This window comes from Salvelinus sp. IW2-2015, linkage group LG32 (genome assembly GCF_002910315.2).
Source record: "Salvelinus sp. IW2-2015 linkage group LG32, ASM291031v2, whole genome shotgun sequence".
In the NCBI taxonomy this organism is placed as follows: Eukaryota; Metazoa; Chordata; class Actinopteri; order Salmoniformes; family Salmonidae; genus Salvelinus; species Salvelinus sp. IW2-2015.
This window is the reverse complement of record NC_036871.1, coordinates 22,089,374-22,103,745: the sequence shown is the minus strand read 5'-3', so window position 1 is coordinate 22,103,745 and position 14,372 is coordinate 22,089,374. Positions and strand designations below refer to the sequence as shown.

General features: G+C 41.8%; 1 protein-coding gene across 1 annotated transcript in view; it reads right to left on the bottom strand.

Annotated features, from left to right (window-relative positions):
* LOC111956476 (cadherin-12-like) overlaps nucleotides 1–14,372 on the bottom strand; it is a 37,969-nt gene that overhangs the window by 3,892 nt on the left and 19,705 nt on the right. Inside the window, exons 4-10 of the mRNA XM_023976915.2 lie at nucleotides 13,814–13,933; nucleotides 12,899–13,066; nucleotides 12,319–12,506; nucleotides 9,110–9,363; nucleotides 6,190–6,326; nucleotides 1,697–1,818; nucleotides 1,443–1,557 (exon numbers count right to left, since the gene is read on the bottom strand). Of these exons, the coding sequence (XP_023832683.1) occupies nucleotides 1,443–1,557; nucleotides 1,697–1,818; nucleotides 6,190–6,326; nucleotides 9,110–9,363; nucleotides 12,319–12,506; nucleotides 12,899–13,066; nucleotides 13,814–13,933 (1,104 nt within the window). The remainder of the gene's footprint in view (nucleotides 1–1,442; nucleotides 1,558–1,696; nucleotides 1,819–6,189; nucleotides 6,327–9,109; nucleotides 9,364–12,318; nucleotides 12,507–12,898; nucleotides 13,067–13,813; nucleotides 13,934–14,372) is intronic.

Below are 14,372 nucleotides of genomic sequence, written 5' to 3'. Positions count from 1 at the left end.
CTTGCAAGCCGAAGTACACCATCCCAACCGTGAAGCACGGGGGTGGCAGCATCATGTCGTGGGGGTGCTTTGCTGCAGGAGGGACTGGTGCACTTCACAAAATAGATGGCATCATGAGGAAGAAAAATGATGTGGATATATTGAAGCAACATCTCAAGACATCAGTCAGGAAGTTAAAGCTTGGTCACAAATGTGTCTTCCAAATGAACAATGACCCCAAGCATACTTCCAACGTTGTGACAAAATGGCTTAAGGACAACAAAGTCAAGGTATTAGAGTGGCCATCACAAAGCCCTGACCTCAATGCTATAGAAAATGTGTGGGCAGAACTGAAAAAGCGTATGCGAGCAAAGAAGCCAAACAACCTGACTCAGTTACACCAGCTCTGTCAGGAGGAATGGGCCAAAAATCACCCAACTTATCGTGGGAAGCTTGTCGAAGGCTACTCGAGATGTTTGACCCAAGTTAAACAATTTAAAGGCAATGCTACCAAATACTATTTGAGTGTATGTAAACTTCTGACCCACTGGGAATGTGATGAAAGAAATAAAAGCTGAAATAAATTATTCTCTCTACTATTATTCTGACATTTCACATTCTTAAAATAAAGTGGGGATCCTAACTGACCTAATGTCAGGAATTGTGAAAAACTGAGTTTAAATGTATTTGGCTAAGGTGTATGTAAACTGTTCAACTGTATCTAGAATGTCAGTTTTACAGTGCCTTATTTGAAAAAGGTGATGGTGAGTACTTAGCATTTACAAAAAAAATAAAACACAGGCCTGGTGTTTTTACAGAGATGATGTGTCGATGTGCCTTGCCTCGTCTCCAGTACCAGGATAGTGGTGGTGAACTGACTCTGTCACACAGCATTCCCTCTGCCTGGCTGGACGAATATCTAATTTGACAAGGTAGGAGCCATTATAGCACACCTTGTGCCTGTTTGCTGCGATGGCCATGAGCGCTGCTGTCTCTCTGAATCAGCTCTGATATTTATGTGTTACTGTGTTAGAAAAATACTAACGGAGGATGGTGAGGTGGGAAGGCTGTAGGGGTTAGCAAAAAGTAAAATACTTCACCCTGGCATCCCCTGGGTTGGGTACAAAAAACCCTGAACATCTATTAATTCAATACCAATTGTTAGTGGATATTGTAGGGAGCTAGTATCAAGAAAGCAGATTTGAAGCGAGTCACTGGCATGGCATCGTAATAGATAGTCTGTATATAATATACAGAGACTTTCAATAGAGTTTTTAAAAAATCCTTACTGAACGTGCCACAACTGTTTAATTCTCCCTCTCTCTCTTCAACTCTCTCTTTCCCTCTTTCTCTCCGTTCTCTCACTCCATCTCTTTCTCTATCCCCTCCTTCACATTCTCTCCATCTCTCCCTCTCTTTTATCCCTTCCTTTATTTCTCTGAAGAAAAAAAAACATGGCTTACTTCCAAAGTCTCGCACAGAGAAATTCCTGTTTCTGATTTCCCTGGGGGACTTGAAGAAGAACTTCTGTCCAGCAGCGGGAAGATCCTTGTCCGTAGCATTGATGGTCTGAATTACCTGGTAAAGCACAAAGAGCTTTTAACTACAGTATATGCCCAGAAACAAGTGGAGAGACAATTTCACAATTATTATATTTCTCTTTCATTCTCTTACACACACACACACACAACCTTTATCACAAAGGAGCTGTACTTGCCTGGCCTACTTTTGCATTTTCACAGACAAACGTGTCAAAGAGAATGGTGAGCTCCGGAGGGAACTCGTTGACATCCAGCACATTGACTGTGACTGTGACCTTGTTGGATAGGATAGGGTTGTCTGTAGAATCAAAGAAAACAGTAATCACACAACACATAATGCATCCTGCACATAGTGGACCTCAGTCAGCATCACAAATGAGTGAGCATTGCAAAAGCCCTTTCTCTCATGTCTGAACTGCTTTGTAAAACAAACAGTGTTATGTTTACAGTAGCTTGATGAAAGATTTAACAGTGACACTATCTGTTTACGCTTGAAACTGCAGGCCTCATACAAGTAATATGAAATTGACAATGAAATAACATGACTTGAAAATAGAGTCATTGACAAATAATAACATGTTTTCATAGAAAAACAAATGGCTGCACAGTCAAATTATAAGAAATGAATAATATGTGTTGATTGTATTGTGTGATTTTCTAATAATGCTAATGAATTTGTAAAAATCCATTGAAAAGATTCCCATTTAATAAACTGCTCTTTCAGAGGAAAAATAGCATTTAGTTCATTGAATCTGTTGAGCTGCTTTACTGTAAGTATCAGTCAATTTCACTAGATGGTGCCACAAGTATGGAACCCTGTGTGTGTCTGTAGACTACGGTATGGCCTGCTTTGTGCAAACTCTGTCCAAATTACTTGCACCAGGACCCTTATTCACAAAGCGTCTCAGAGAAGTACTGATTGATCTATGATCAGGGCCCCCGTCTTGTTCATTATGATTTTAAAGGCAAAACTGATTCTAGATCAGCACTTCTACTCTGATATTCTTTTTGAATACAGCCCCAGGCGGATTGACACTGTGAATAGAAAATTAGGAACACCTGCTCTCTCTTTTAACAGATGAAGACTGACCAGGGGAATCCAGATGAAAGCTATGATCCCTTATTGATGTCACCTGTTAAATCCACTTCAATCAGTGTAGCTGAAGGGGAGGAGACAGGTTAAAGAAGGATTTTTAAGACTTTCAGACAATTGAGACATGGATTGTGTATGTGTGCCATTCAGAGGGTGAATGGGCAACACAAAAGATGTAAGTGCCTTTGAACGGGGTATGGTAGTAGGTGCCAGGCGCACCAGTTTGAGTGTGTCAAGAACTGCAATGCTGCTGGGTTTTCCCGTGTGTATCAAGAATGGTTAACCATAGAAACCATAAAGGCATAGAAACTGTAAATGACTTGGTAACAGGAAATCTCTTGGACATCAGAGCAACCTTGAGGGAATCTTATGTGAGTTAGAAAATGATGTTAATTTGATAGGGATGTAACGCTCGTCGGAAGAAGTGGACCAAGGTGCAGCGTGGTACATGTTCATGATTCTTTATTTAATCAGAACACCAAACAAAACAACAAAAGAATAACGAATGTCATGTTCTGTAGGCTTCACAGAGCTAACAAATAACAACATCCCACAAAACTAAGGTGGCAAAACAGGCTGCCTAAGTATGATTCACAATCAGAGACAACGATAGACAGCTGTCCCCGATTTTGAACCATACCCGGCCAAAACATAGAAATAATGAACATAGAGTTTCCCACCCGAGTCACAACCTGACCAACCAAACATAGAGAATAAAAAGATCTCTACGGTCAGGGCGTGACAGTACCCCCCCAAAGGTGCGGACTCCGGCCGCAAACCTGACACTAAAGTGGAGGGTCCGGGTGGGCATCTATCCTGGTGGCGGCTACGGTGCGGGACGCAGACCCCGCTCCACCTCTGGCTCCCCCCACTTTGGTGGCGCCTCTGGTGCGGGGACCCTCGTCACCGAACCCGGACTGGGGACCCTCGCTGCAGGCCCCGGACTGGGGACCCTCGTAGCAGAACCCGGACTGGGGACCGTCGCTGGAGGCTCCGGACTGGGAACCGTCGCTGGAGGCTCCGGACTTGTGACCGTCGCTGAAGGCTCCGGACTGACCCGTGAAGCAGGCACAGGATGAACCCGGGCTGTGGGGGAGCACTGGAGATCTGGTGCTTCTCCTTGGCACCACTCTTCCAGGCTGAATGCCCACTTTAGCCCGGCACCTCCAGAGCGCAGGCACAGGTCGAACCGGACTGTGGGGGAGCACTGGAGATCTGGTGCTTAACACTTGCACCGCTCCTCTTGGCTGAATGCCCACTTTAGCCCCGCACGTGCAGAGTGCAGGCACAGGATGCACTGAACTGTCACAGCGCACCGGAGACACAGTGCACAGGGCCGGCGCAGGATACCCTGGGCCAAAACGGCGCACTGGAGACCAAGAGAGCTGAGCTGGCACAATCTGCCCTGGCTGGATGCCCGCTCTAGCGTGGCACTTGCGGAGAGCTGGCTCCGAGCTCACCGGGCTGTGCACGCGCACTGGAGACACGGTGCGCTTTATCGCATAACACGGTGTCTGACCAGTACCACGCTCCTTGCCGTGAGTTAGCTCCGTCAACCTCCCAGTGTGCCACCCCCCCAGAATATTTTGGGAGTGGCTTCTCGGGCTTCCGTCGATGACTTGCCTCCTCATATCGCCGCCGCTCCTCCTTCGCTGCCTTTATCTCCTCCTTTGGACGGCGATATTCTCCAGCCTGCCTCCAGGGTCCCTTACCGTCCAGGATCTCCTCCCATGTCCATGAGTCCCTTTCTCCACGCTGCTTGGTCCTTTGGTGGTGGGATGTTCTGTAACGCTCGTCGGAAGAAGTGGACCAAGGTGCAGCGTTGTACGTGTTCATGATTCTTTATTTAATTAGAACACCAAACAAAACAACAAAAGAATAACGAATGTCACGTTCTGTAGGCTTCACAGAGCTAACAAAAAACAACATCCCGCAAACTAAGGTGGCAAAACAGGCTGCCTAAGTATGATTCCCAATCAGAGACAACGATAGACAGCTGTCCCTGATTGAGAACCATACCCGCCAAAACATAGAAATAAAGAACATAGATTTTCACACCCGAGTCACACCCTGACCAACCAAACATAGAGAATAAAAAGATCTCTACGGTCAGGGCGTGACAAAGGAAGAATATACAAAACCTTGCAGAGAGCATATCCAACTGACAATCTCTTAGAAAAAAACATTAACTATTTGAACCAAGACTTAAAAATAACTGGTTTTGGCATAAGATGTAGGGGAAAGTTGGAGCATAACTAACAAAATTAAGTTTAACTAAAATGTACGCTTGATCTAGTATAAGCTAATATAGAATTTACAAGAGACAAAATTCATAAATTCCACAACACAACGGCAAGGTCATGTCTTAAGTGTAAATCTAATAATCATTCAATAATCCATGCTTTCTGGGAATGCTATAAAGTCCGGAAGTTGTGGACAGAGCTAGAAAGTTGGCTGTCAGAAGTATTACAATGTAAACGTACTTTCAATCTGTCTGTCTGCATATTTCAAGACATGGTATATGGGGGTGTATCGAGATACACGATGGTTTGGACGATTCTCTTCTCATCACCCATCTTTAAAAAATGCAGAATAAAACTTGGAAATCAATCAATCCGCCATCATTAACACAATGGAAAAATCGAATCATTTATTATTTAAATATAGAAAGTGTGTGGGTTACTAAGAGAATCAAAATGGTGCAGTTTCAGGTGTTAGCAGTTGATGTTACTCTTCTAAACCACAGACCCCAATGCAAATCAGGAGGAGGAAAATAGGTTTATTCAAAGAGGACGAATCATAGATGTTATGCTGAGAGGTAGATGTTCATTCTCCCCTGTCCTCAGTGATTCTCTTCAGTGATTCTCTCCACAGAACTAAGAAACAGGATGTACTTTATAACCCAGCCCTAGCCTGTGGTTGACCAATTAGAATTCCTTGTAATAAAACTGGGCCAATGGCCAAATAACAAGTATCTTATTTCAGGTCCAATGTATAAACAATTTGGACCAATGATAACTTGCCATGTAGATATGAGTCCCAGACTGAAATTCCTCCCATGTCTCTGATCCATTAATCATTAATCCCCTATTACAGAAAAACCCTATTTCCATTGATCGTTAGTACTCCATTGACTTTTAGTCATCTATTGACCTCTCGTCCTCTGCGTTGTGTATTTATCTTCAAAATATTCTTACACAGGCCATGGGCGCTAGAGATGGGGATGTGTGCTAGTTGGTCTGGGCAGGTGTGATGTATTTGATGTTTGTAAATATTGTTTGTGTGTGTATGTTTTGTATTGTTTATAAAAGAGTAAACACATCTTACAAAAAAAGAATGGTCCACCACCCAAAGACCATCCAGCCAACATGACAAAACTGTTGAAAGCATTGGAGTCAACATGGACCAGCATCCCTGTGGAACACTTTCAACATCTTGTAGAGTCCATGCCTCGATGAATTGAGGCTGTTCTGAGGGCTAAATGGGGTGCAATTCAATATCCTAATGTTTTGTACACTCAGTGTATGTTAAGACATATTATATACTGTACATATTTACCCTTCGTCCTATACTTACTAACTTTAGTGGCAACAACAGAGATATTGTGCTGCCTATTACTCTCTCTGTCCAACATCTCGTTGGTGGAGATGGTCCCTTCCACAGTATCAATGTCAAAGCAGCCATCCACAGGCCTCTTCCACTCAATAGAGTATCTACAAAACATTCAAAAAAAAACATGAATACATTTWAAAAAAACTACTGAACAGGATTTCTTCAACCTCACACAGCATCTTTCAATCAATACTTACATCTGAACTATTCTTTCCACACCTTCATTCTTTATTTGCATGTACAAATCTTGAAGAATTTTGAAAAGAACAATGGGCAAATGTTTCACAATCCAGGTGTGGCAAGTCTTAGAGACTTACCAGAAAGACTCACAGCTTTAATTGTTGCTGAAGGTGCTTCTACAAGTATTGTTTTCACATTGTCATTTTCACGTTGTCATTATGCCTTCAGAAAGTATTCATACCCCTTGAMTWWWYCSMYWKWYTKWTKYSWYAYWKYSTKRWKTYAMARYSKRAWYYRWWWWYRRWTYMSRYTKTRAMWYMASRMWRTRWSRMAWMARWMWRKSGRWWWAKTCAAGGGGTATGAATACTTTCTGAAGGCATAATGACAACGTGAAAATGACAATGTGAAAACAATACTTGTAGAAGCACCTTCAGCAACAATTAAAGCTGTGAGTCTTTCTGGTAAGTCTCTAAGACTTGCCACACCTGGATTGTGCAACATTTGCCCATTGTTCTTTTCAAAATTCTTCAAGCTCTGTCAAATTGGTTGTTGATCATTGCTAGACAACCATTTTCAGGCCTTGCCATGGATTTTCAACAGATTTAAGTCGAAACTGTAACTCGGTGACTCAGGAACATTAACTGTCTTCTTGGTAAGCAACTCCAGTGTAGATTTGGCCTTGTGTTTTAGGTTATTGTCCTACTGAAAGGTGAATTCATCTCCCAAGTCTGGTGGAAAACAGACTAAAGCATGTTCTCCTCTAGGATTTTGTCTGTGATTGTCTCCATTCCGTTTCTTTTTAATCTTGAAAAACTCCCCAGTCGTTAACGATTACAAGCATACCCATAACATGATGCAGCCACCACTATGCTTGAAAATATGGAGAGTGGTACTCAGTAATGTGTGGCATTGGATTTGCCCCAAACATAACACTTTGTATTCAGGACAAAAAGGTAATTGCTTTGCCACTTTTTGGCAGTATTACTTTAGTGACTTGTTGCAAACAGGACGCATGTTTTGGAATATTTTTTTAAATTCTGTACAGGCTTCCTTCTTTTCACTCTGTCAATTAGGTTAGTATTGTGGAGTAACTACAATGTTGTGGAGTAACTACTCAGTATTGTGGAGTAACTACAATGTTGTGGAGTAACTACTCAATATTGTGGAGTAACTACTCAGTTTTCTCCTATCACAGCCATTAAACTCTTTAACTGTTTTAAAGTCACCATTGGCCTCATGGTTAAATCAATGAACTGTTTCCTTCCTCTCAACTGAGTTAGGAAGGATGCCTGTATCTTTGTAGTGACTGGGTACATTGATACACCATCCGAAGTATAATTAATAACTTCACCATGAACAAAGAGATATTCAAGGTGCCCTATCTTGCGAGGCATTGGAAAACCTCCCTGGTCATTGTGGTTAAATAATATGTTTGAAATTCACTGCTTGACTGAGGGACCTTGAAGATAATTGTATGTGTGGGGTACAGAGATGAGGTAGTCATTCAAAAAACATTCAGTCCATGCAACTTATTATGTGACTTGTTAAGATTTTTTTTAGTCCTAAGTGTATTTAGTCTTGCCACAACAAAGGGGTTAAATACTTATTGACTGAAGACATTTCAGCTTTTCATTTTTATTTATTTGTAAACATTTTGAAAAAAACGTTGAAATTGTGGGGTATTGTATGTAGGGCAGTGACCAACAAAATCTCAATTTAAACTATTTTAAATTCAGGCAGTAACACAACAGAATGTGGAAAAAGTCAAGGGGTATGACTACTTTCTGAAGGCACTGTAATAGAACATCTGAATGTAATAGGTCTATAGAGATAGATAGGCCTAAATAATGTATTGGTCTCGAAGGAGAAATGTCATAACGATTAATCAAATAAAGATCAAGGCAATGACCGCAAACATTACACAGAAGAATAAAAGAATCACTCTCTTTTCATGTAGAAACTAGGGATGCGTCCCAAACAGCACCTTATTCCCTATATAGTGCACTTCTTATGACCAGACCCTGATCAAAAGAAGTGCACTATATAGTGAACATAATGCCATGTGGTTGTGTTCTGATCAGCATTCTAGTATGTTTAAGTGTTTCATGTCCCATGAAAACAATGACAAATGTAATGCTTTCAAATATTAAGCAGACATCACAAAGAAGGCCTTTTGAGCAAGGTGAATTACTGCCTCCTTCATTTCTAGCAAGACATTAAATATTCATCGATAACAAAAAACACACTGCTGGGCCACAACGTATTTTTATGTTCTTGCGCAAGAGATGTCCTGCGTCTCACGCTCTGTCTCTCCACACCAACAGAGTGGAAGTCAACTGTACTTGAAAAACATTTGGAAGAAGAAGAAAAACAACAAGCCAAATGTATATTAGTTGTCAGTGTTCATAACTCTGAGGAGCAAAGTGTGTCTCTGTTGGTTAAATCAAACATCCAACACTCCAGTCACCTGACCAAAATGCTCCCATCTCGCTAAATAGATACAGTAAAGTTGATCTATGTTGACAGCTTTTTCTTTTTGCCATTTAAGGTGTCGGATACAGGTGCCCAACTGGAAAATACCTCAATCCATCATGGTCCCATTGCTCAACACCAGCCTTGATGAATCTCAATTTGATTAACCATACAGTAGGTAAATACGACTTACCATACATGTATATATATAAATGTATTCAAGAGTCCTTACCTAACTGTGCTGGTACTTGCATCTAGGTCCTGCGCTGTAACAGATCCAATGATGGTGCTAACAGGAGTGTCCTCATACACATCTATGGTGTAAGAGGTCTTAGTGAACACAGGGGGTTCATCCACATCCAGCACGTTGACCTTGACGGTGGCAGTGTCTTTGAAGGGGCCCCGGTGCAGGAACCGGGGATCCAGATGAGCATTGGAGGCCTCCACTTTAAAGGTGTACGATCTTTTGGTTTCATAGTCGAGATGCTGAAAGATAATGAATGAAAGGTGAAATGCATGTATTATTCATAGTAATCAAATCAACATAGAATCATTATTTATAAAAATCATTCACACTGTCAAAATCAGAATGCATTTCTTGTAAATGTTCTGTGATATGAATATACTGTGTGCAATGGTCAAATATAGTGATTGGTTCAGTTTGTTAACACCTCTGTTCGGTTTCGTATGCTCAACAGACACGGAAGTTAAGCACTTTGATATGGAAATATGCACGTTAACTGCACCAACCAAGATTGATTTATGTTAAATGAATAAAAAATAGTTGGTTTCAATGTTCTTTTATCAACAGACTCATGTTCTTCAGTGTCTCAGTTTTTAAACAATTTGAGACTTGAAAAGCCAATGTTTGGGGTTTTAACACATTTTCAGGAAGACATTTTGAGAACAGCTTTCTAACCCTATATTATAGTCTCACATTAACTCAGCTGGGTCCCTAGTTAGCGTTGACAGCAGAGCAGTTTTCACTGTCAACACACACACAGCAGTCCCTGTCTGAGACACACAAATGCAAAAGCCTGGTTGTCTGTGGAATGGGCAGCCACCCTGCTGACTGCATAACAACCAGACAGACAAAAGGACTGGGCAGGAGATGCAGGAGGACAGATACCACAGCATGTGTGCCATCCCATCCAAAAAGCACCGCTCAGCGTTACCTGCAGGGAACACAATTCTTGCAACATTGCAAATGAGCAGGGACAATATTCCTTATCTGGAAAGAGAACCCATCCGCTGTTGGTTTGGGCCTATATCCTCCTACTCTACCTCCCACCTCCCACCCACAACCTAGTGACAATTCCTTCTTATTATCGGCACAGAGGTGTCAATTACAATATTTGTGCCAGGAAGCTCCTGCTGTTTTCACTGTGCCCTCCTAGGTGCCTGACTCATCATCAAGGCGATCCATGGGATTGCATAGCACCTCAACCTCCCACTTCATGTGTGAGGGCACACTTTTTTAAATTCACTGATAACCTACATGGTAAAAACTGTTTTTGGAATATACCAGAGTTTGGCTTGGAAAGAGATCATATTATCTCAAATAAATAAAATAGATGACTGTGGTTGATATTCTAACGTATAAAGGTTTGACATTTCCATATCAAAGTGCTTGACTTCCTGCATACTACAGTTTTTTTAATAATCGCTTTGGTGCTATTTCGGTTGGAACAGATAACTCCTGGAGTCTTGAAGCATATCATAAATTGGGCGTGCATTCAGGCCTAAACTAAATCCAGCACTGTCCAATGTAGAAACAAAGTATAGACCCAATATCTTGACACATAAATACATTTAGAGGCCATTTGAATCCCACAGACGGTTTATCTATCGTTTCACTATAATCTTTTATTTTGACGGAGTCGATTATCCCTTGAAACGGTTACTCTTCCAAATCCTCTTGTCACAAACTGTGGCAAACTTTGGCTGAGCCCTCCCCAAATCAGCCATTTTCCATACTTTCCTCCATCACCTGGGCTTTCACAGTTTTACAGGAGCTGTTTTAGCAGAGGAACATGGGGGGAGGGGGTTGTAGTTGATCACTGTGTCTCTACCACCTGGTGATCCACTAGCAGTCATTTTGAGGTATCATTCTGCAGTGTCAGGTAAATGGTCATGTTGGGCTACTTGTMAGGACCTTGTAGGTGTCTTACAGTTAGAGAGCAGGAAGAAACAGATCACTAACAAGGATGGCTGTGATACAAACAGCTACAAATAGATGGCTCTAAAATATTTTCAATTTCAGTAGGCAAAAGTGCCTTTGTATATTCCCACTATGCATTTGCAAGAAAGTGCCAAATGTTTTGAATGTTCATTGTCAACATCCAGAAAAGTGCAAGTAGCGCTTTGATATACTTATATCGAGGTAACTCACAGAGCTGCACGATACACACCCCATCTGTGAATAATAATATAATCCCAGCCCAGACGAGACATGCACTCAAACCCAGTTCAAAAGCTTTGGTGCAACTATCCACTTATGTGAAGATAGGATACCAGTATTTGGGAGTCTGTGGGCCACAGAAAGAGAAGAATCTGTTGTAAAGGGGCTTTCTAAAGGGATTCCTGCTTGTCACATCCCATCAGGAGTTGTGTTGTCTGATCATAGCCTCAAAGGTATTCATTTTAGACTAAATCCAAACACATCCAAGCACTTTCCTGAAAAAAATATCAAAATACATTTTTAGACTGCCAGGAAATAGGGATCATCAATTTCTCCATATTTCCTCATGGTTAGGTTCTGAGGATGGTTTGTAGTTGTAATAAAAGTATCAAGGCACAAGGCGAGACCCAAATGCAGACACAGGAGGCAGGTTGGAGTCTTACAATGTTTATTAATCCAAAGGGGTAGGCAAGAGAATGGTCGTGGACAGGCAAAAAGGTCAAAACCAGATCAGAGTCCAGGAGGTTCAGAGTGGTAGACAGGCTCGTGGTCAAGGCAGGCAGAATGGTCAGGCAGGCTGTTTCAAAGTCCATAAACAGGCATGGGTCAAAACCGGGAGGACTAGAAGAAGGCGAATGCAAAAAGCAGGAGAACGGGAAAACCGCTGGTTGACTTGGAAACATACAAGACGAACTGGCACAGAGAGACAGGAAACACAGGGATAAATACACTGGGGAAAACAAAAGACACCTGGAGAGGGTGGAGACAATAACGAGGACAGGTGAAACTGATCAGGGTGTGACAAAAATGATATATGCAGCAATTATCTATTAATATTCCAAGGCCTAAGTAGTACATTAGTTTAATTATCTAAATGAGCACAGCTTTGCTCCTGATCTATCATAACAGACCTGCAATTCTTACTTGAGAAACTGGCCCAAAACAGAACGCGATGGAGATCATTTGTGGACCTTTCCTCAACATAGAGTAAAAGGGTTCAAGTAAAATAAAGTGATTGGTGAAGGGTTGTTAATTCCTACCTCACTGAGGACTATGATTCCCTCTTGACTGTGCCCGTTGGAGGTGATGTTAAACATGTGTCCTTCATCTCCAGGAACAATAGAATATTCCACCTCTGCATTCTTCTCAGAGTCCAGGTCATGAGCTCTGATCTTCCCCACTGCTGAGCCCACTAACGAAGACTCTGGGACCCTGAGGTGGAATATACCTGCCGTACAGTAAGAATAGATTCAAATGTAGAAATACAAAAGATGTCATTGGCTGCTTCTTGTATGAGTCAAGTCTCGGCTCTAGTTTTATGTAAGGGCCAGAGACTCACTTTACCCTCTTTTAATAACGTGAAGCCTATTTATACAAGTATCACTTCACTGGTGTTGCTAAACCATTGATTATATATAAACAGCTCATACAAATATGAATTACCTAATTATAATTGATTAACACTAACACTAGTTAATTATTAAAGTAACATCTAGTTGCCTAGAGATATGATGAGATCCCTTATGTGCAGAAAGATTCCCTTTCAGTGCCCACAATATTGTTAAATTCATTGGGTAATAGCAAACAAAACCATAGTCATTAAAATGCAATTTGGCACACTTTTTGAAAACCTGGGTGGGTTGTCGTTGACGTCGCTGAGGGTGATGTTGATGGTGGTGGTTCCGGCTAGTCCTCCCAGCTGACCGCCCATATCCTTTGCCTGAATAAGGACCTGGTAAAGCTCCTTCACTTCACGGTCCATGTTAGGCAACGCAGTTCTAATAACCCCTGTTCAAGGTCACAAAAACCAACAGAGAAGATGTGAGAGTGTGTGTGTGTGTGTGTGTGTGTGTGTGTGTGTGTGGTGTGTGTGTGTGTGTGTGTGTGTGTGTGTGTGTGTGTGTGTGTGTGTGTGTGTGTGTGTGTGTGTGTGTGTGTGTGTGTGTGTGTGTGTGTGTGTGTGTGTGTGTGTGTGTGTGTGTGTGTGTGTGTGTGTGTGTGTGTGTGTGTGTGTGTGTATGTGAGTCAAGCAAGAGTAAAGAGTAGTGAGGGGGAGAAAGAGAGATGAGTTGTGATTATAAGAGATTGAATCCCCTTTGATGTTTGTTGAAGGAATAGAGAAGAGGTGATTTTGACTCATGCATTCATTTGGGAGAATGTTACACATCTGTGTAGGATGTCATAAAAGGGAGAGCTTGACACTGTGCAAATACTAATCTGACCTAATAGTGCCTCTACCTGTGTGAATAGCGTTTGATCAGGAGTGAGTCTCGTGGTCTCTTTAGTACGGGTACTAAAGGGTCACAAGTTGCCACCGACTACGAGTAATCCTGATTGAATGTGTTCCCCTATACTCTCAGTCCAACTTCAGCTGCAATATAATCTCAAAGTATTCACAATAATCACATATTGCAGTGGTACAGCTTTACATTTTGCCATTGTAAAGGCCGGTTACACATATAACTCTTTTGGTTTTCAAATCTCTCCATTTGACATTGTGGATGTGCCTTGATTTCAACTATGTTGTGATCTCACCAGTTTTGGAGTCAACTGAAAAGTAAGGCTGTCCATGTAGGATACTGTAGACGATCCGTGCACTATTCCCATAGGAGGGGTCGTCAGCATCTGTGGCAGTCACCTGCATAACAAAAGTACCTGTCCATCATACAGAGACAAAAGGAAGGAAATTGTTAATAAAGAGTGTTATTTTCATCACTTCGAGCATTACATCTTAAGAATAGTACATGATTCTTTGAATTCATCATTAAAAATGTAATGATATAATTTGACAAATTCTGGCGTGCAATGTAACCTACATAGGCCATAGGACCTCCGTACTGAACTGGTGGACCGCGGACCGGATCCGGACCATGAACGGCGTCAATACCGCAGGCCCCCCCCCCCCCCCAAAAAAACCCTGCTATCATGTAAACACACATAAGACATGTAAGAATGGATAGAATTTCAGGAAATTAGCTCTTAAACAGCGGGGGAATAAAATGCTCTGCCACATGCAAAATGTTTAGAATTGCGGGAAATTAGCTTTAAAACTGCAACATTTTCTCTCCACCAACAAGAGAGGTGTGAACAGTTT